The sequence below is a fragment of the Hermetia illucens genome, chromosome 2 (assembly GCF_905115235.1).
Source record: "Hermetia illucens chromosome 2, iHerIll2.2.curated.20191125, whole genome shotgun sequence".
Classification (NCBI taxonomy): domain Eukaryota; kingdom Metazoa; phylum Arthropoda; class Insecta; order Diptera; family Stratiomyidae; genus Hermetia; species Hermetia illucens.
Window position 1 is genome coordinate 31,231,109 of NC_051850.1, and position 15,802 is coordinate 31,246,910.

Genomic DNA, 15,802 nt, shown 5'->3' on the forward strand with positions numbered 1-15,802 from the left:
GAGGCGGTGAACGTGACTATCTCCAATACCGTAAAAAAGCGCGGGAAATGCAGCTTAGTGTGGGCCATGGCAAAAGGAAATTTACTATGACGCTGATCAGAGAGGCAGAATCCGCGTGACAGTCCTGTTTTGTAAAAGGTCAAAATGCAGATCCTGAGTGAGCCGCTAGGCTGAAGATCACACAATCACTAGGAAAAAAATGTTTAATTTGCCATTTTGATTAAATAAACTGATTCCGCTAATCATAAAGATAGAATTAACCCCAGATAGTCCGCACCGTTTGATAGTCAGTATCTCCGCCAAGCTTCATAAATTTACAAATAAAAAACTAGGACCAACTCTAAACTGCAGAAATTTTATTAAAAAATATATTCGACATTTGACACAAGTGCATACTTCCTTAATATCTAATATCTCTTGACACATCAACTTAAAGCAAACTAACATCTAATTGAACACTTTTCTACTTAAATAGAAATTCGGAAAAATCTTTTTTACTTCCTTACCCTGTGCAGGATTCGTGTGGAGTTACTGTAATTGCGAAATGAAGAGTCTAAGGAAATATTATGTAATCTGAAATAGAAAAAGAGTTTCAGTATTATTTTGAAACAAACTAAATATGTTGGGCAGAAGCATAAGCGAGCTATTCTGCATACATATGTTAGCCATATCTCCATTTCCATACAAGATACTAAAAAAATGTGAGTTCCAAGAGAATGGGGCACTGTTGATTATAGCTCTGTACAGATACAAGATACGGTGGCATTTGCACAAATGCGATTGAATTCAGGACATAACTCTCCCACTAGAATCTCATACGTGCAGGATACCAATAAATTTCTGTAAAGGAATTGAAAAGGATGTTAGGTATTGCTATGTTTCAGCTCTAACTACCCTTATAAGATTCACCTCAAATTTTCTTTCCATTCCTTTGTGCGAGGTTTATTAACCGACATTTACCAGATACCAAATAAGGGAAAAGCAATAGTAGTCATTGAGTTTGCTATAAATTAAGAAGACCAAGAGATGTGTGGGAGGTAACCTAACTATAAGTGGCAGATTAGTACTAACATATAGTGCGGATATATAGCGTTCGTTAAAAATATTGTAGACTTCTTACTTTCCCACTTAACCGAGAAAAATTATGATATTTAGCCCAATAAAACTTCGGTTCGCATCCAGTGGATCATGACATCTTTCCTCAAATACCTTGGCATTAGCTTGTTCTCCCAACAAGTCCATGGATCTTGTTCAAATAGGCTTCAATTTGAAAAAGGAGGCAAACATGTTCTTATTCTGATCATTCTGATCATCACACTCTTCCTGTCTATAGTTGAGGATATGCATGCCACCGGCTAAAACCTCTAATATTTATATGACTTGAGGTTTCGTCCAGAGCAGAGTCAACTCATCAGACGCTGCCTCACATTTGCCCTGGAAGCAGCGTGACTGAAGTGGTAACCAGGTGGCATTTGCTCCCTTACAAACAAAAACCGCCTTGTAAGGCTAAGCCGGCCGAAGCTAAACTAGACTACTCCTTGAGAATGGAGGGATTCCTAAGTCCGCCATCCACTTAACGGTGGACCAGACCAGTATGAAAGCAACACACTTCCACGTTTGTTCTCGTTATAATGCATACACATATCGTGAATTAATATAAGGCAGCAAATGCCACCTTATAACCACTTCGGTCACGCTGCTCCCAGGGCAGAAGTGAGGCAGCGTCTGATGAGTCATATACTTTTTGTAACTCGAGTGCTTGCCCAACGATAAGGGATGCGTAGACAAGAACCATGGAAGTATGTTGCTTTCCACTGGTCCGCCATTAAGTGGATGGCTCCCTTAGGAATGCTTCGATTTTCAAACAAAAGTCTCCAATATTTTCTCCACACTTTCCATGCAGGGCCACCGAGGGTATTGCTTAGTGGGGCCCCAGTCGGTATCTGCTCATTTTAGTGGCATTAATTGCTCCTACTTGGTTCGGTGTTATTTATTATAACTTCTTTTCTATGCCCCTGTTCAGTATAAATTTTTTTAACCTCTGGTGCACCTGTTTTACTGCAGCGGACTGAAACCTAGGTCAGTCTCTGTTTATCCTTAAGTTTTCATATGTTGGGTAAGTGAAAAAAATGCGCACCTTGGCATGTAGGACAATTAAGAATATCGTCCAAATCTACTTTCTGTACTCGACGTGTCCCTTTAAGAACTGCTTGGAAATGTAATTCGCCTCACCTTGACTTCGCAAAGTCCACATATGTACTTATATTTGTTATGGCACTGGTCTAATGCTGTCTGCAACGCAGCCAATAACTTCGTCCTCTCATACGATGTTGTCCGGAAGATTGTTCTCAGTGTTTTAAGCTGATATGCAGCTTGAAGTTGATGACTATTTTCCATGATGTTGGATAGGTGGATGCTGACCCCCACTGTCACTATGCCGCTGGTTTCTGGGCCGACCATATTTGGAAGCATTCTTACTAAATTTGAATTTATGGTAGCTGTTTTCTGCCCAATAATTATCAACATCGAATCTACTTTCAGGTATCTCAATGGCGATTAAGAGTGAATGACATGTTTTCTGTTTAAGTTTTCAGTTTTATTTTTTGGCAAATTCCAGTCCCCGCTCACCCGCGTGACTGGACCTTATCACTACCTTGACGTCATCTGGCAATGCAACGAACGACTTCCTTGGGTGCTGCAAGCCGTAAAATGCAATCAAAGATTATGTTTCGTAGAAGAGGGCGGAACAAAGGCCTCCGTGGACACCTACCAATATATTCTATATCTTAAACCCTTCGTCCTAAACGTGGAGCATCTTTCACTGTTGAACTAATCGAATATAACATGCGACGATGAGCGCTTCTATGATAAGGTTGCACTTCGCATCGAACGCGTTTTTGAAGTCACGAATCACCAGTGCGCAGTATTTTCTTTTGCCAAAAACCTTCCTGACAAGATTATAAGCCTGTGCTTTTTCCATTGCGTAATCCCACTCCTGTAACACGCAGTTTTCTCTCAAACGGGGATACCTACTGGGACGAAATTGAATGGAAAGGTTGAAATTATGAACCCCCACGAGAGGTATCAAATAAAAGGTTTTGATTAGCGCTTTTTGAAGTATGTTTTCATCGGAGGAGAATATGGGGCTAGAAAGTGGTCACCTATTTCATAGATCCATTCGCAGAGACCGCCCAACCGAAAAATATGAAAAGGTTCATAAAGCGTTCTCTAGATCTCTGAATATGCTCCATACAAATGTCTTCTTAAATTAAATCCATGAAAGTATATTATCATACTTTTTGGAAATTGACTGGAAGCTCCCCCCAAAGGTGTGCAGGAAAGGGGCAGGAGAGTGCGATCAAATAGTAATTATTGCTACGGAAATAAAATGTCCTATGCAGATACCCTTCGATCGGTAAAGGCATATCCGGAACTTACGGGATTGGGTGATAGTATGAGCCGTATCAAGGGAACACCGAAAGAGGAACTGATGCTGTAACTAAATAGACCCAGGGAGAAATCTGTGGGGAGTTTCTACTCAAACTAGGAGAAAGTGCTCTCCCAATACTACTTAGGTTAGACCCCAAAAACTGGAGGTTACAATTGATTGCAAGGACTTACACGAGACCACTTCGCGAGAAATTAAAAAAGCAAATTAACCTTGCCGTGACTCAAAGCCTTCGTCAACAACTGCCTGCGACGTGTCATTAAGTTACGCTGGCCTAATACAATTTTGAACCAAGAACTTGCTCAGCCATCCACACACAGGCCATCGACCGTGGCAGTGGATTCCATTACTGGCTACGTAATGGAGTGGAATTCACTATCCCAAGATGGCCGACAAGTGAACTGCCCCAGGAGTGCATGACGCAAAACAATGGTAGAGGGGTGTAAGCGTCTCGGAAAGTCCTGGTGGAGTTGAAGCGTATTTAGCGAGCCAGTTCAAGACCTACTTTCACATCCTACAACTGGTGGGCTCCCCCTAGTGCAACAATGACATAATATGAGGAGATGTTATAGAGTTTGATACTGAAAGTGGAGATCACAGCTCCGAAATTACTACCGACCATTTAACCCGTAGGCCATAGAATAGAGAAACTGGATAACGAGCACATTTGTAGGCTAGCGGATGAGTGATCATTTACAGCAACCACTAGGCTTACTTGACATTGGAATCTGAATCACCGATAACCGAAAGCGCACTGTCAGTTAGAAAGCCAGGATGATTGGCAAGTCCGCCAGGAAAAGGAAATATTACTTGTGGGTTTAGAAGAAGATCGCGATCCAAAAGGAACGGTGGTGGCATTGCTTGCAACGCTGCAATGCACGGAAATAGAAACTTGAAGTACAGGTCGAATCAGGAAGTCTCGATGTTGAAATCATCGTATCAGACAAGAGCGAAGTGGGAAGGAAGAATACCGGAATCTATGAAGTAGCCTCAAGAAATCTATACAAAGAAGAAAGCGGGATTGCCACAGGCAGCTGCGTCTCGCTGTTAATACGAACCCGTGGAGCACTACATAACAGGTCCTTATGTAAATCTATCTACCGAGAGGTTTCCCTGATTAAACCAGACGGATGACAGACGGAAGACCAAAGCAGGCATTCCTCAAGATCTATATTTGAGACCCCTACTCTGGAGTGCTTGGCGTCCGCGTTGTGGAGGATGCAACGATGATTGGTTTTGATGACGCTCTGCAATGTTTGTAATTGCGAAATAAATCGAGAACGTGGAACTTTTTGGAAGTGAAATCACTCATGAAATAGCAGAACTGAACCTGGCGGAAGAAAATACTGGCGCGGTCCTTACTACAAATCACAGGAAAACCAATACTCTTAAAATTCGTATTCGTGATCACGAGGTCGAGAAGGCACCAGAGGCTAGTCGATCTCTAAAATGATGCCTATGATCCGAGGGCCAAAATATACTCGATGGAAAAGGGGGGTAGGACAGTATTAGATGAGGCAGGGGGTGTTATTGCCGGATTATCCTTTTTGGATATTCTCGCGAATAAGGCGCCTAAGAAGGAGGTCGAATTGGTTCTAAGTAACTGTGGACTTTCGAAGGGCCACTAAGAAGGGACTGTAACTGGAAGAACTGAAGTGGTGGGATGATTTCAAAAGGGCACTGGACCCATACACTGAAATAGGTCAAACGAAAACACGGAGAATTGCACCACCACCGATTGGACAAGCCTGCTGATTATTTCGAATGGGCCGCTGCCCTTAAAATCACCCAGTATACTATCTTTAGTTTTCCGGGGCTTATGACAGCGAGAAGAAAGCTGAACGACACTCTCAACAAGAGTTTCAACCGCACAAACTTCTAGGGGAAGGCTGAGAGCAGATGCAAGTTAAATGGCACTAAATGCTGCAATGGTCACAACTCAAAAGAAACTCCAAGAACTAAAATAAATCGGAAAAGCGCGTTCGACTTTTGACCTTAATGTGCTAGTGTAGACCAGAGGTCTTCCTTCGAAGTAATATTTCCAGGTAGCCCCGCGGGAACATGTTGCGAATCCCACAATCTCCTGCAATCTCTATTTATAAAACAAAGAGTATATGGTATCTACACGGTCTCTTATCCGTATTGCGATATTTTAACTTAACAGTTTCATTATTATTATAACTAGTGCTGTGTGATTCTAATGAGCATAACTTTTATGACGTGCCGGGACTCAAATCCAGGTATCGAAAAGCTGATCCTCAACCGGCCATCGTTCCGTTAACACTTCAGCCGATGATCTACGAGTATCAAGAATATCCTAATATGTCCAATCTCTTCAACACTTACCTCTAAACCCTCCTCAAACAACCCTGAGCCGATAGGTTGAAAGATGATCAAAAATTTACTTTAAATTCGGACAGGTAAACTCACTGATAAAAGTTAATCAAAGGCTTTGAAAAATTGTGCATTTCATAGTGACAATTAGTTATTGTCCTGCACACATTTACTGTGAAAATTGTGATGTCGGTTGTTTTTAATTATAGCTAAAAACAAGTCGGGAAACCGGAAGCTGGACGCTTTAGGTATGAAAGGTTTTGTGCATTTGCTAAAGACAATTGAGCGTGCATTTGTCTCATGAGTACATAGCACGTAATATATGCATATATTATGTGAGAATATCCACATTCAGTACTGAATTTGCAAAGAAGCGACAGCTTTGACCTATTATAACTTTGTTAGTAATAATGCGATTTCCATCAAGCTTGGTAGGATCAAGCTCTATGTTATACCCTACATTATTGCTGTGGTACTAGAATGAACTTAAGGGGAGGTTTTCCACCCAATTACTAAAAACTATCAAGACTTTTTCAGATTTTTCAGCTGGGCAGTTTCTGAGGATAGGTCCGTTAAAGAAATTATCATTTTGATCCCTCGCATTCCCCACTTTTCCAACAACTGTCAAAACTCACACCAGATTCGGAAAGTACTAATCGGGACCTTTCATTTCATACCCCACATGACTATATTTGATGAAAAAAAAATTACACCCCCTTTTGCATGTATAGCGACCCTCCCCTTAAATTAGACCTAGAAGGATGTAACTAACTCACTGTATGCGTGAGCGTTCACAATTTCCATCTTTCCACCAAATTTGGTATGAGTCGCTACAAGAGCTTCCGAGAAAAATGCGTGTGACGGACAGACAGAGGGACAGACGGTGAACCGAGTTTAATAAGGTGTTGCTTAGACAAAACCTTAAAAAGAACTTATGTAGTTTTTGCGGTGCATAGTCTACTTACTGATACAAGTGATGTTACCAATAAACTGCTTCTTCAATATCTACAAAGCGCCATCAAAACTCACCTTGTCTTATAAATTTATCTTTCTTTTATTATTATCAACTATCATCTTTATATTATTACACTTCTTAGATTCACTAGCAATTGTTTTTACATAATATATACTCTTATTAATCATTACTTTATTATTTATAGTCGACTTTATTAGCTACGCTACGAGAACAAACAAAAACAATAGTTCGGAGTCTGGGGGTCGGGGAAACAATGTACAGATAAAAGATACATTACATACAAAAATAATAATGCGCAATGATCAAAAATGATTATCGCAAATGTGTATTTATATTGGAGTATGAGTGTTGGTTGTTGTCCTCTCAAATGGTAAATTACGCTACAAAACTGCCTACAAAAATGGTAATGCGATACTTTCCACGTCTCAGCTTACTTATCTTATCTACTCAGTAAGCTCGTCTAACCTTCGTCAGCATTTTCACTCATTACTAGAAAAACGTCTTTTCTCAATAAAAATTAGCGAAAACCAACGGACACTGTAAAAAATAATCTAATAACGAGCCAACTCCTATGAAACAAGCCTTTTGAATCCAGCACCTTCGTGTCCTAGTTTGAGCTCCTCATATAAAGATGGATTGACTTCAGTTGCCATCGGCACCACCGAATCATTGAGTGGTGATGATGTCGTTGTTGTTGAGTTTGTGTTGAATTGTGTTGAGGCGGGTGGTTGAAGAGTCTCGTGACGCCACGGTGTCGACGATTCCGTTGTGACCGTTGGAATCTAAATGGTTAAGATACACATTTACATTGGAGACAAATTAGCGGAACGACAAAGCGGAAGAAGGTTAAAGGACGGGCTTGGGGACTGCACAGGACTACATATCCACCAACCACTCAACATCGAAAGCATCAAATGTTTTGTACAATTTAGATACAATTGTGTGCAGAGGAATTTTAGTTACAACGTACCTGTACATGTTCGACACCTCTTAGATAGCTAGGATTCTCGAAAGCCACCCCATTGGCAGCCTTCTCACAAGCCTTACGTTTTCTGTAGAAGAGGACGGCCGCTATCGCCAGGAGGATAGCCAGGATACCTGCAATGATTCCGCTGATTGTTCCTGCAGTGTTTGAATGGGACGCGGATGTGATGAAATTATCGCCAAGTGTAAAGCGGATTGGGTCGGTTAGTACGCTGGCGCCTGTGAAGGAGAAAGAGAATCGTAATATTTAGGATTAAAGCGTCACCAATCAATTAATACAATGTAAAGAAGGATGAGATCTGCTAGCATGACAGGCTAGCATGAGGCTTAGTTTATTCAAGGATAATTAACATAAGACTAAACAAAACGGAATCGGCGACTAAAAGGGATAGAAAACTTTGCAACTTTGGAAACATATTATGATACAACCGAAACGTCAATAACAATTTGGATAAGGGCTGCGACTTTTGGCTATCATAAACTGGCTCTAATTGGTTGCTGAAATGTGCCCACACTTGTCGACAATGGTAGAGAGGGCCTCAGAATAATAATAATAATAATAATCGTTGGCGCAACAATCCATGTTGGATCAGGGCCTTGAAGTGTGTTAGAGCACTTCATTCAAAACCGTAACGGTACACTAGGAGGCAATGTGGTCAGCATTGCGCTCGCCCGAGATTATTACCCTGATTTGACTCAGGTACTCATTCACAGCTGAGTCGACTGGTATCCGACGTCAAATCACGATACAAATTCCACTGTCACCAGTAGGATTTGAACCGCGACCTTCCGTACGACAGCCTTGCGCTCTAACCACTCAGCTATCCGGGCCTCAGAATGCTCGCTGGAATGGCTTTCTACGAGCAATCAAACGCAATCCAGGAGAGGCCTCCCACAGGTGACATTGTGATCATGAAGGATAATCTGAATGCCAAGGTGGGAGCTTTTTCGGACTTGTGATTGGGAAACATGGTCTTGGTATCAGTAATGATAATGTTGGGAGGTTTGTGGATTTTTGCAACTTCTACTAGCTTGTCATTGGTGGCACATTGTTCGAGCAGAGAGCCTTCCATAAAGCCTGTTGCTTCTCAGCTGATGGACACTCAACGAGCATCAAGATCGACCACTTCGCGATCAGCAGTAGATTCAGGAGTTGTCTTCTGAAAGTGCTTAGCAAGAGCGGCGCTGACATCGGCCACGAAAGAGATCCGATGGTCGCTTACGTTTGCTTGCATATTGTATCCGCCAATTCCCGCAGCGTTGGAGAGGTGCAACCCTCCAAGTTCAGCATCGGCCGTTTGTATGATCCAACTGTTGACCGATCGTTGGGAGAGCTATCTTGCTGATTTGACGAGTAACCCGCCTGAGAATATCGATGAGCATTGGGCCACCATCAAAAACGCCCTTTTCTCAATGCTACGCAGGTCCGCGATCACGTCCCGAAGAGGCGCTATAAGGTCTGGCTGACTGCGGAATCGTGGAAGCTTGTGACTGCTGCGAGCGATGGCGGGTGCGACGTGTTCAAAATCTAATATCGAGCAAAATCCCAAAAAGAGGCATAATGTACCCCGTGACCACAGAGCCTTTGCTATTACACTAGTCAGGAAAGCGGAAGATGCTGCAGAATACAATGATTTCAGAAGTGAATACCGCAATAGGAAAGAACTTGCATGTGACCGCATGGTCGTGTAAAGGACGTTAACGGTCGACTTCTCATCTACGATGACGAGCAACTAAAGAGGTGGAAAGAACACTTCAGCATGGTCATGGTTGAAATGGCTAGTCACCGTAACATGCGAATGCGAACTGTTCCTCCAAACAAAAGAGAAATCATTTCGGCTAAAAACGCTCTCGAACAGAGTAAAGCCGCTAGGTTTGACAGTCTCCCCGCCGAGTTATTTATCCCTGCATCTGCTGTGATTCTTGGGAATCCGAGACTTTTCCCAGAGAGTGGAAGAAGGGCATGATCAGTAAGATTTCAAAAACGGCCACACCTTCTGAGTGTGATGATTGAAGGGTTACCTGCGTGTTCCCTGCTGTCACAAAGATAGTGGCTAAAATAATCCTGGAACCCATCAAAGAACATCTCGAAAGCTTGACCGACAGAGAGCAGACTTGTTTCCACCCGACACCCTCCTGCATTGACTACATCAACACCCTGCGGATCATTTTAGAATAGTAAGTGGAATTTAGATCTTCGCTGCACCTGCTCCCCCGTTTTCGAGAAAGGTTTCGATATTGCGAAGTGAGAGTGTATCTGGAGCGCTTTTCGTAGGAAAGACATTCCGAGGAAACTAATAGCTCTTATCAGAGCGGCATATGATAGTGCAAAATGTCACATGCTCCACCGAGGTAAAATCACGAAGGATTTTGAAGTCCAAAGCGGAGTCTGCCAGGGTTGCATCGGTTATCGGTAACATTTTTCATGCTGGTTTGTCCGAAGGACGTGAAGGAATTCAATGGTCTATGACAACCATCACGAAACACCTAGACTAGACAAGTAACATCTGTTTGCTCTCTCACTGGGCCATGGACCTTGAAAAAATGGCTCTGGATTTGGGAACAGAGGCAAGTAGGTTTGGACCGAAGATAAACACCAACAAAAGTAAGGTCCTCAGTTTGATAGATCATCGCGCTCTCCCTATCTTCATCGATGGGCAGAGCATCGAAGGTGTCGATCAATTTGTATTTCTAGAAAGCGTAGTTTCTGCCGACGGTGGCTCCGAACTGGAGGTACTCGACGCATTAACAATTCTAGATCCCCTCTCACTGCCCTGTCTAAAAACTGGAAATGCAGCTATCTCAACACCAAGATCAAATTGAGACTGTTCTATGCTAGTGTTTTTTTCTGTGTGACCAATGCTGTCATTCAAAAGCTCTAAGTCTTTGTGAACACCTGTCTGAGACGTGTCATCTGAGTGCGATGTAATCGGAAGGCGCAAGTGGCAATAGATAGGTTACACATTAAGACGTGGCGTAATTAGTGGGTCTCCCCAAGAGCACTCGGCGCAGAAAAGTAGAGGAGGTGTGGTTGACGCGCAATACCCCACCAGGTTTAAATAGCATCCATTTGTACTGGCCTGATATGGGGACAACTGAGATGCTATCTAGTGTATCAACCTGCCGTTGTTTGCATCGCCGTTTTGGTCGTTTCCCATTGACTGCGATGCTCAGACCGGTGTTACTAAATGGGTTTTCATCAGCTTCAATTATATATTCGCGCTATTGAAGACATTTATCTCATAATCTTTTCATGATCGGTGCAATACCATATGGATTGTGGATGTCCTTATTTCGAATATTACCATGGCGCATTCCGCCATTGTTATAATGAACATCATTGTTTTGCATAACAATTAAGTCCTGTTTAATGATTGATATTTGATAGTCGACCAGCATTCGGAGGACCTTTCTTTAATGAACGCGTACAGAGAAATGAAGCGCTTTTCATATATCTACCACATTTCAGCGAATGGGGGCGAAAGTCTACGAGCGAGTGAATGCATTCTTTCATGATACTTCACCTGCCCAACTAGTGAGGTATAGCCTATGAGCCCCTTTGCTTGGTATTTCCTGAAAAACCCAAAGTCAGACGTTGCTTTGAATGCTTGTTGATAGCTGAAGATATTCCTGCCCCATTATTTGCTCCTTCCCAAAAAGCCAATTTGAGACTCTTAAAGGGTCACATTCTACGAGGACGGCATATCTCAAGCACCTATGCTCTATCTAACAATGTTTTCAAAAGTTGCAGTCAGGAAGGCCACTTCGCAAGCCGCACATGTCAATGTAAAACTTTTAATAATTGCAATGGAAGAAACAAATTGTAATCTCCATAAAAGCAAGCAAGGACGCTCCGAAAAAGTTCTTGAAAGAAATACCTTGCAACATACTTGTAGCTGCAAAAACTCGTGCGTCTAGAGCCTTTCGGAAGGCAATCTTTTTTGCTATATTATATAAGATAAAGAAAGAAACTATGCCCTACGAGGAGGAACAGGGATGTGGTAAAAAACACTTCCTTTTTAGGGGAGAATTATATAAGCAATTGATGTTATTAAACGTAAATGGAGCCTAGCGAAAGAATAATTTAAGAGATTGGTATTACCTTTAAGGGCGAAACGTGAATTGGTGCCCACGATGGCGCATAAAACCTGTCAAACGCCTGCTCAACAAACAGCAACAGCTCTACTATCAAACCCTATCTCCACCTGAACGTGGTGACCGCTGGGAGCTCTTTCTTTACGAAAAGCAGCAGACGGAGAAGGATGAAGGCAAGTCTCCCGCGCCTAAAAACGGAACAAATGGTTGGCTAACAACCCTACACGGAAAACAACTTGTTACGAAGCCACAACAGGAACCTCGGACTGGAGGGATAACACAACGACGAACTCGGCCACGACAAAGGAATACCGTGTGCTCCCTGTACAGAGATGAAGCTGCAGAGTAGCTAGCCGATACCCTGTCCCAATATAGGGCTGATATAACAGCGTTACATGAGATGCGCTGGACCGGTTTCCTGGAGAAGAGTCGCGACACTATATATTACAGTGGCCATCCAGTAAACCATGTGCTCGGAGTAGGTTTCTTACTCAGCCAAAAAATGAAACCTGCTGTTATAGGCTTTCAAAATATAAGCGAACGGTTTTGCGCTCTGCGCCTGCGAGGCAAGTTTAAAAATATAAGCCTCATTAACGTTCACGCCCCTACAGGGGAGACTCCAGAGTCAAAGGAGGATACCTTCTACGAGGCACTCGTTAAACGGAAACTTCCCAAGTATGACATCAAAATCATGCTTGGGGATTTTAAAAGCCAAGGAGGGAGGGAGCCCGTACTCAGGCGATACGTTTGCTCCCATAGTTTATATCTAAATACAAATGATAACGGACTGCGGATTATTCAACTAGCAGTGTCATACGAAATGGTTGCAGGAAATAACTAGTTTGCCCGGAAAGTGGTCCACAAACATACGTGGGCCTCTCCAGACGGAACAAAATTGACCACGTACTGATTGAACGCCGCCACCTCTCAGCCTTGATAAATGTCAGAACATTTAGGTGGGCCAGTATAGACTCGGATTACTATCTCGTTGTAATGGTGCTCCGAGCTCGAATTACAACACCACATACAATCCCCTCTGACAATCGGGTGAAAGTGAATACTGAAGCCATCCACAACACAGCCCTCCGCGACACCTGTAAGAGGGAAATGGATGTCGCAATAACCGCAGTCAACAGAGGTCCTGGAGATGAAGCATCAACAAATGATCTTCGAAACCACCTGAACAACGTTATACTACTAGGGCCCAGCCGCAAAAAGAGTCGGAACGGCTGGTTTGACGATGAATGTAAGCTAGCAATGGAACGGAAGAATGCTGCATGCCGAGTAACGTTGCATTCTCAAAGAACGCTGGCACGCTATCACGAACTCCGGCGAGCGGAGAACCGACCTCACAGACGGAAAAATAAAGCCTGGGAGAACCAATAGGTCTGTGAACTCGAAAAGTACAGGGAGCAACTGCACCAGGCGCGAAAGTTTTACCAACAAGTCTGCAGGATGAAGCCTTATACACCTCAATGTTCATCCTGTCGAGACAAAGAGGGAAATCTGATTTTCGACAGAATGGGTACATTGGAGCGATTGGTTGATGAACTACTAAACAACCAGAACATCGGCGAGTGTAGAAGGAACAGTCCGTGCAATTAATCGGCTTAAAACGAGCCGATAGAATTACAATCGAATTGATTAAATGGAGAGGACCAATTACACCAAGTGGTTCATCAACTTGTGCCCAAGGTGTGGGATAGTGATTCAATTCTGGAAAAGAGGTATTATCTGTCTCATACGTAAAAAGGGAGATATCACACAGCGCAGCAATTATAAAGGTATCACGTTGCTGATTACCATCTATAAGTATTCTCAGTGCTAGGTCGGATAGCTCCATACGCCTAGAACATCATTGGCCATATCAACGAGGCTCCAGGCTTCCAGGCAAATCAGCAACAGATCAGATTTTCTCTCTGCAGCAAGTGATGGAAAACTGTTGGAATATGGACAACAGTTGCACCATCTATTCATCGAATTTAAAGCCTCCTATGATAGCATAGCCAGGGTAAAACTGTACACGGCCATGAGAGAATTCGGTATCCCGACGAAATTAATAAGATTGACTAGGCTGACCCTGACCAATGTGCGAGGTCAGATAAAAGCAGCAGGATCACTCTCAAGACCATTCGACATCAACAACGGTCTACGACAAGGGGATGCCCTATCATGCGTCCTCTTTAACCTGACCCTCAAGAAAGTGATCCGTGATGCTGAGGTAAATGCAAGAGATACTATCCTCTTTAAGTCCAGCCAACTACTGGCTTATACTGACGATATCGACATCATGGAAAGAACCACCCGAGACGTACAAACTGCCTTCATCCAGATCGAGCAGGCGGCATTCAGCGCGAGATCTTGGGCTGCACATCAATGAAGGCAAAACAAAGTATTTGGTGCCAACATCAGCACCGAAAACTAAACAACCAACAATATTAAATCGCACTGGTCAAACGGGAAGAATAAAGATAGGAGAATACAACTTTGAGACCGTTGACAATTTCTCCTATCTAGGATCGAAAATCACAACCAATTACAGCTACGATGATGAAATCCGCGCACGGTTGTTGTCAGCCAACAGATCCTATTTCAGCTTACAAAAACTGTTCCGCTCGAAACGTCTCACCATAGGATCAAAGCTTTTACTGTATAAGACTATGATCTTGCCAGTCCTCATGTATTCCTCGGGGACTTGGGTTCTTAGCAAGAAAAATTGCGAACTCTTGGCCGCGTTCGAGAGAAGAATCTTCCGAAGAATTTTTGGCCTCCTACATGGGGATGGACGATTCCGTAGCCTACATAACGACGAAATGATTTTTTAGCCGGATGAGGATAATTCAGCCCGGAAAGTCTATAAGGGCAATATCGATAGTAGAAAAAGAAGAAGGGGCAGCGATGACATAGGTCAGGACGCCAGATAGCTTTCAGGGATATCTAATTGGTGGACCTCGGCGCAAACCCGGAATGTCTGGAGTTCCTTATTAAGGCAGGCCTAGAGCGGATAAACAAGTCAAGTTTATTCTTAACGACAAGCCTGAGACAGCATCTAAATCAGCAGCTCCATTATGCCCCATTCTTCGGCATACCTTCACAAGCCTCTCTTCAACTGCCTCAATTATGGCCAGAATTTCCAATTTATTTATACTTTCTACAGCCATCTTTAAGCGGCCCATGAGTTGGTTGTCGTAAGAGGCGGCTAAATGGGATAGAAATTTGTGGGTTAGCAAGATGCAAATTTTGAAGCTTTACTGCTACCGTGGCTTGTGGAAATGTTGCACGTCTCTCTACAATGGTAGCAATGGTTTTCAGAGTGCTCGCTTTGTTCAACTCGAGAGATTGAAATGAATATTCAGAGTCTAAGCGTGGGACTGCCACACGATTGGCAATGGGCTCTTGTTCTCTGGAAAGCCAAGTGGTGGCAGACGCGAATCCGGTTTCGGGTTCATTCTAACGGCTACTGTAAAGCGCGCTCTCTTGTCCTGGGAGTAGATTTCAAACATCTTTTCAACTGGAAGATTCCGCTCCAGGTTAAAGAGTATAACATTTCTACAGTGCTATGCACCAAAGGAGACTCCGACACGAACAATTACATGTAGTTCAGGAGAGATTTCCTAAGCGTAACATTGAGCTGATGAAAAGAACATTTTACTATGGCTCTTAGGTTAGGTGAGGTTCTTCCTCCAATGGATGAAATGATTGGTCATCGTAACATGCGGATACGGACTATTTCTCCAAGCAGTATAGATTTTTGCTTCACCTGCTCTTCATCGATTTAGGGAAAGCTTTTGACAGTGTGAAAAGGGACTGCATTTGGAGTGCTCCACGCAGGTGAGGCATTCCGGATGAACCAATAGCTATTTTCAGGGCGACATAAATGGTGGAAAGTGTTACGTTCTGGACCGAGGTAGAATCTCAAAAGATTTTGAGGTCCAAAGTGTCACCCATATTATTTCTTCTTGTTA

General features: G+C 43.0%; 1 protein-coding gene across 3 annotated transcripts in view; it reads right to left on the reverse strand.

Annotated features, from left to right (window-relative positions):
- Positions 1 to 339: 339 nt before the first annotated feature.
- The window catches only part of LOC119647798 (Ig-like and fibronectin type-III domain-containing protein 1), a 225,906-nt gene continuing 210,443 nt past the window's right edge, over positions 340 to 15,802 (reverse strand). Inside the window, exons 19-21 of one of the 3 annotated variants that reach the window (XM_038049008.1) lie at positions 7,729 to 7,961; positions 7,357 to 7,540; positions 340 to 573 (exon numbers count right to left, since the gene is read on the reverse strand). In XM_038049008.1, coding sequence (XP_037904936.1) covers positions 554 to 573; positions 7,357 to 7,540; positions 7,729 to 7,961 — 437 coding nt within the window. In that variant the 3' untranslated portion in view covers positions 340 to 553. Of the gene's footprint in view, positions 574 to 6,815; positions 7,541 to 7,728; positions 7,962 to 15,802 lie in introns of those variants that run through there. The other 2 variants (XM_038049006.1, XM_038049007.1) reach the window with 2 other exon arrangements.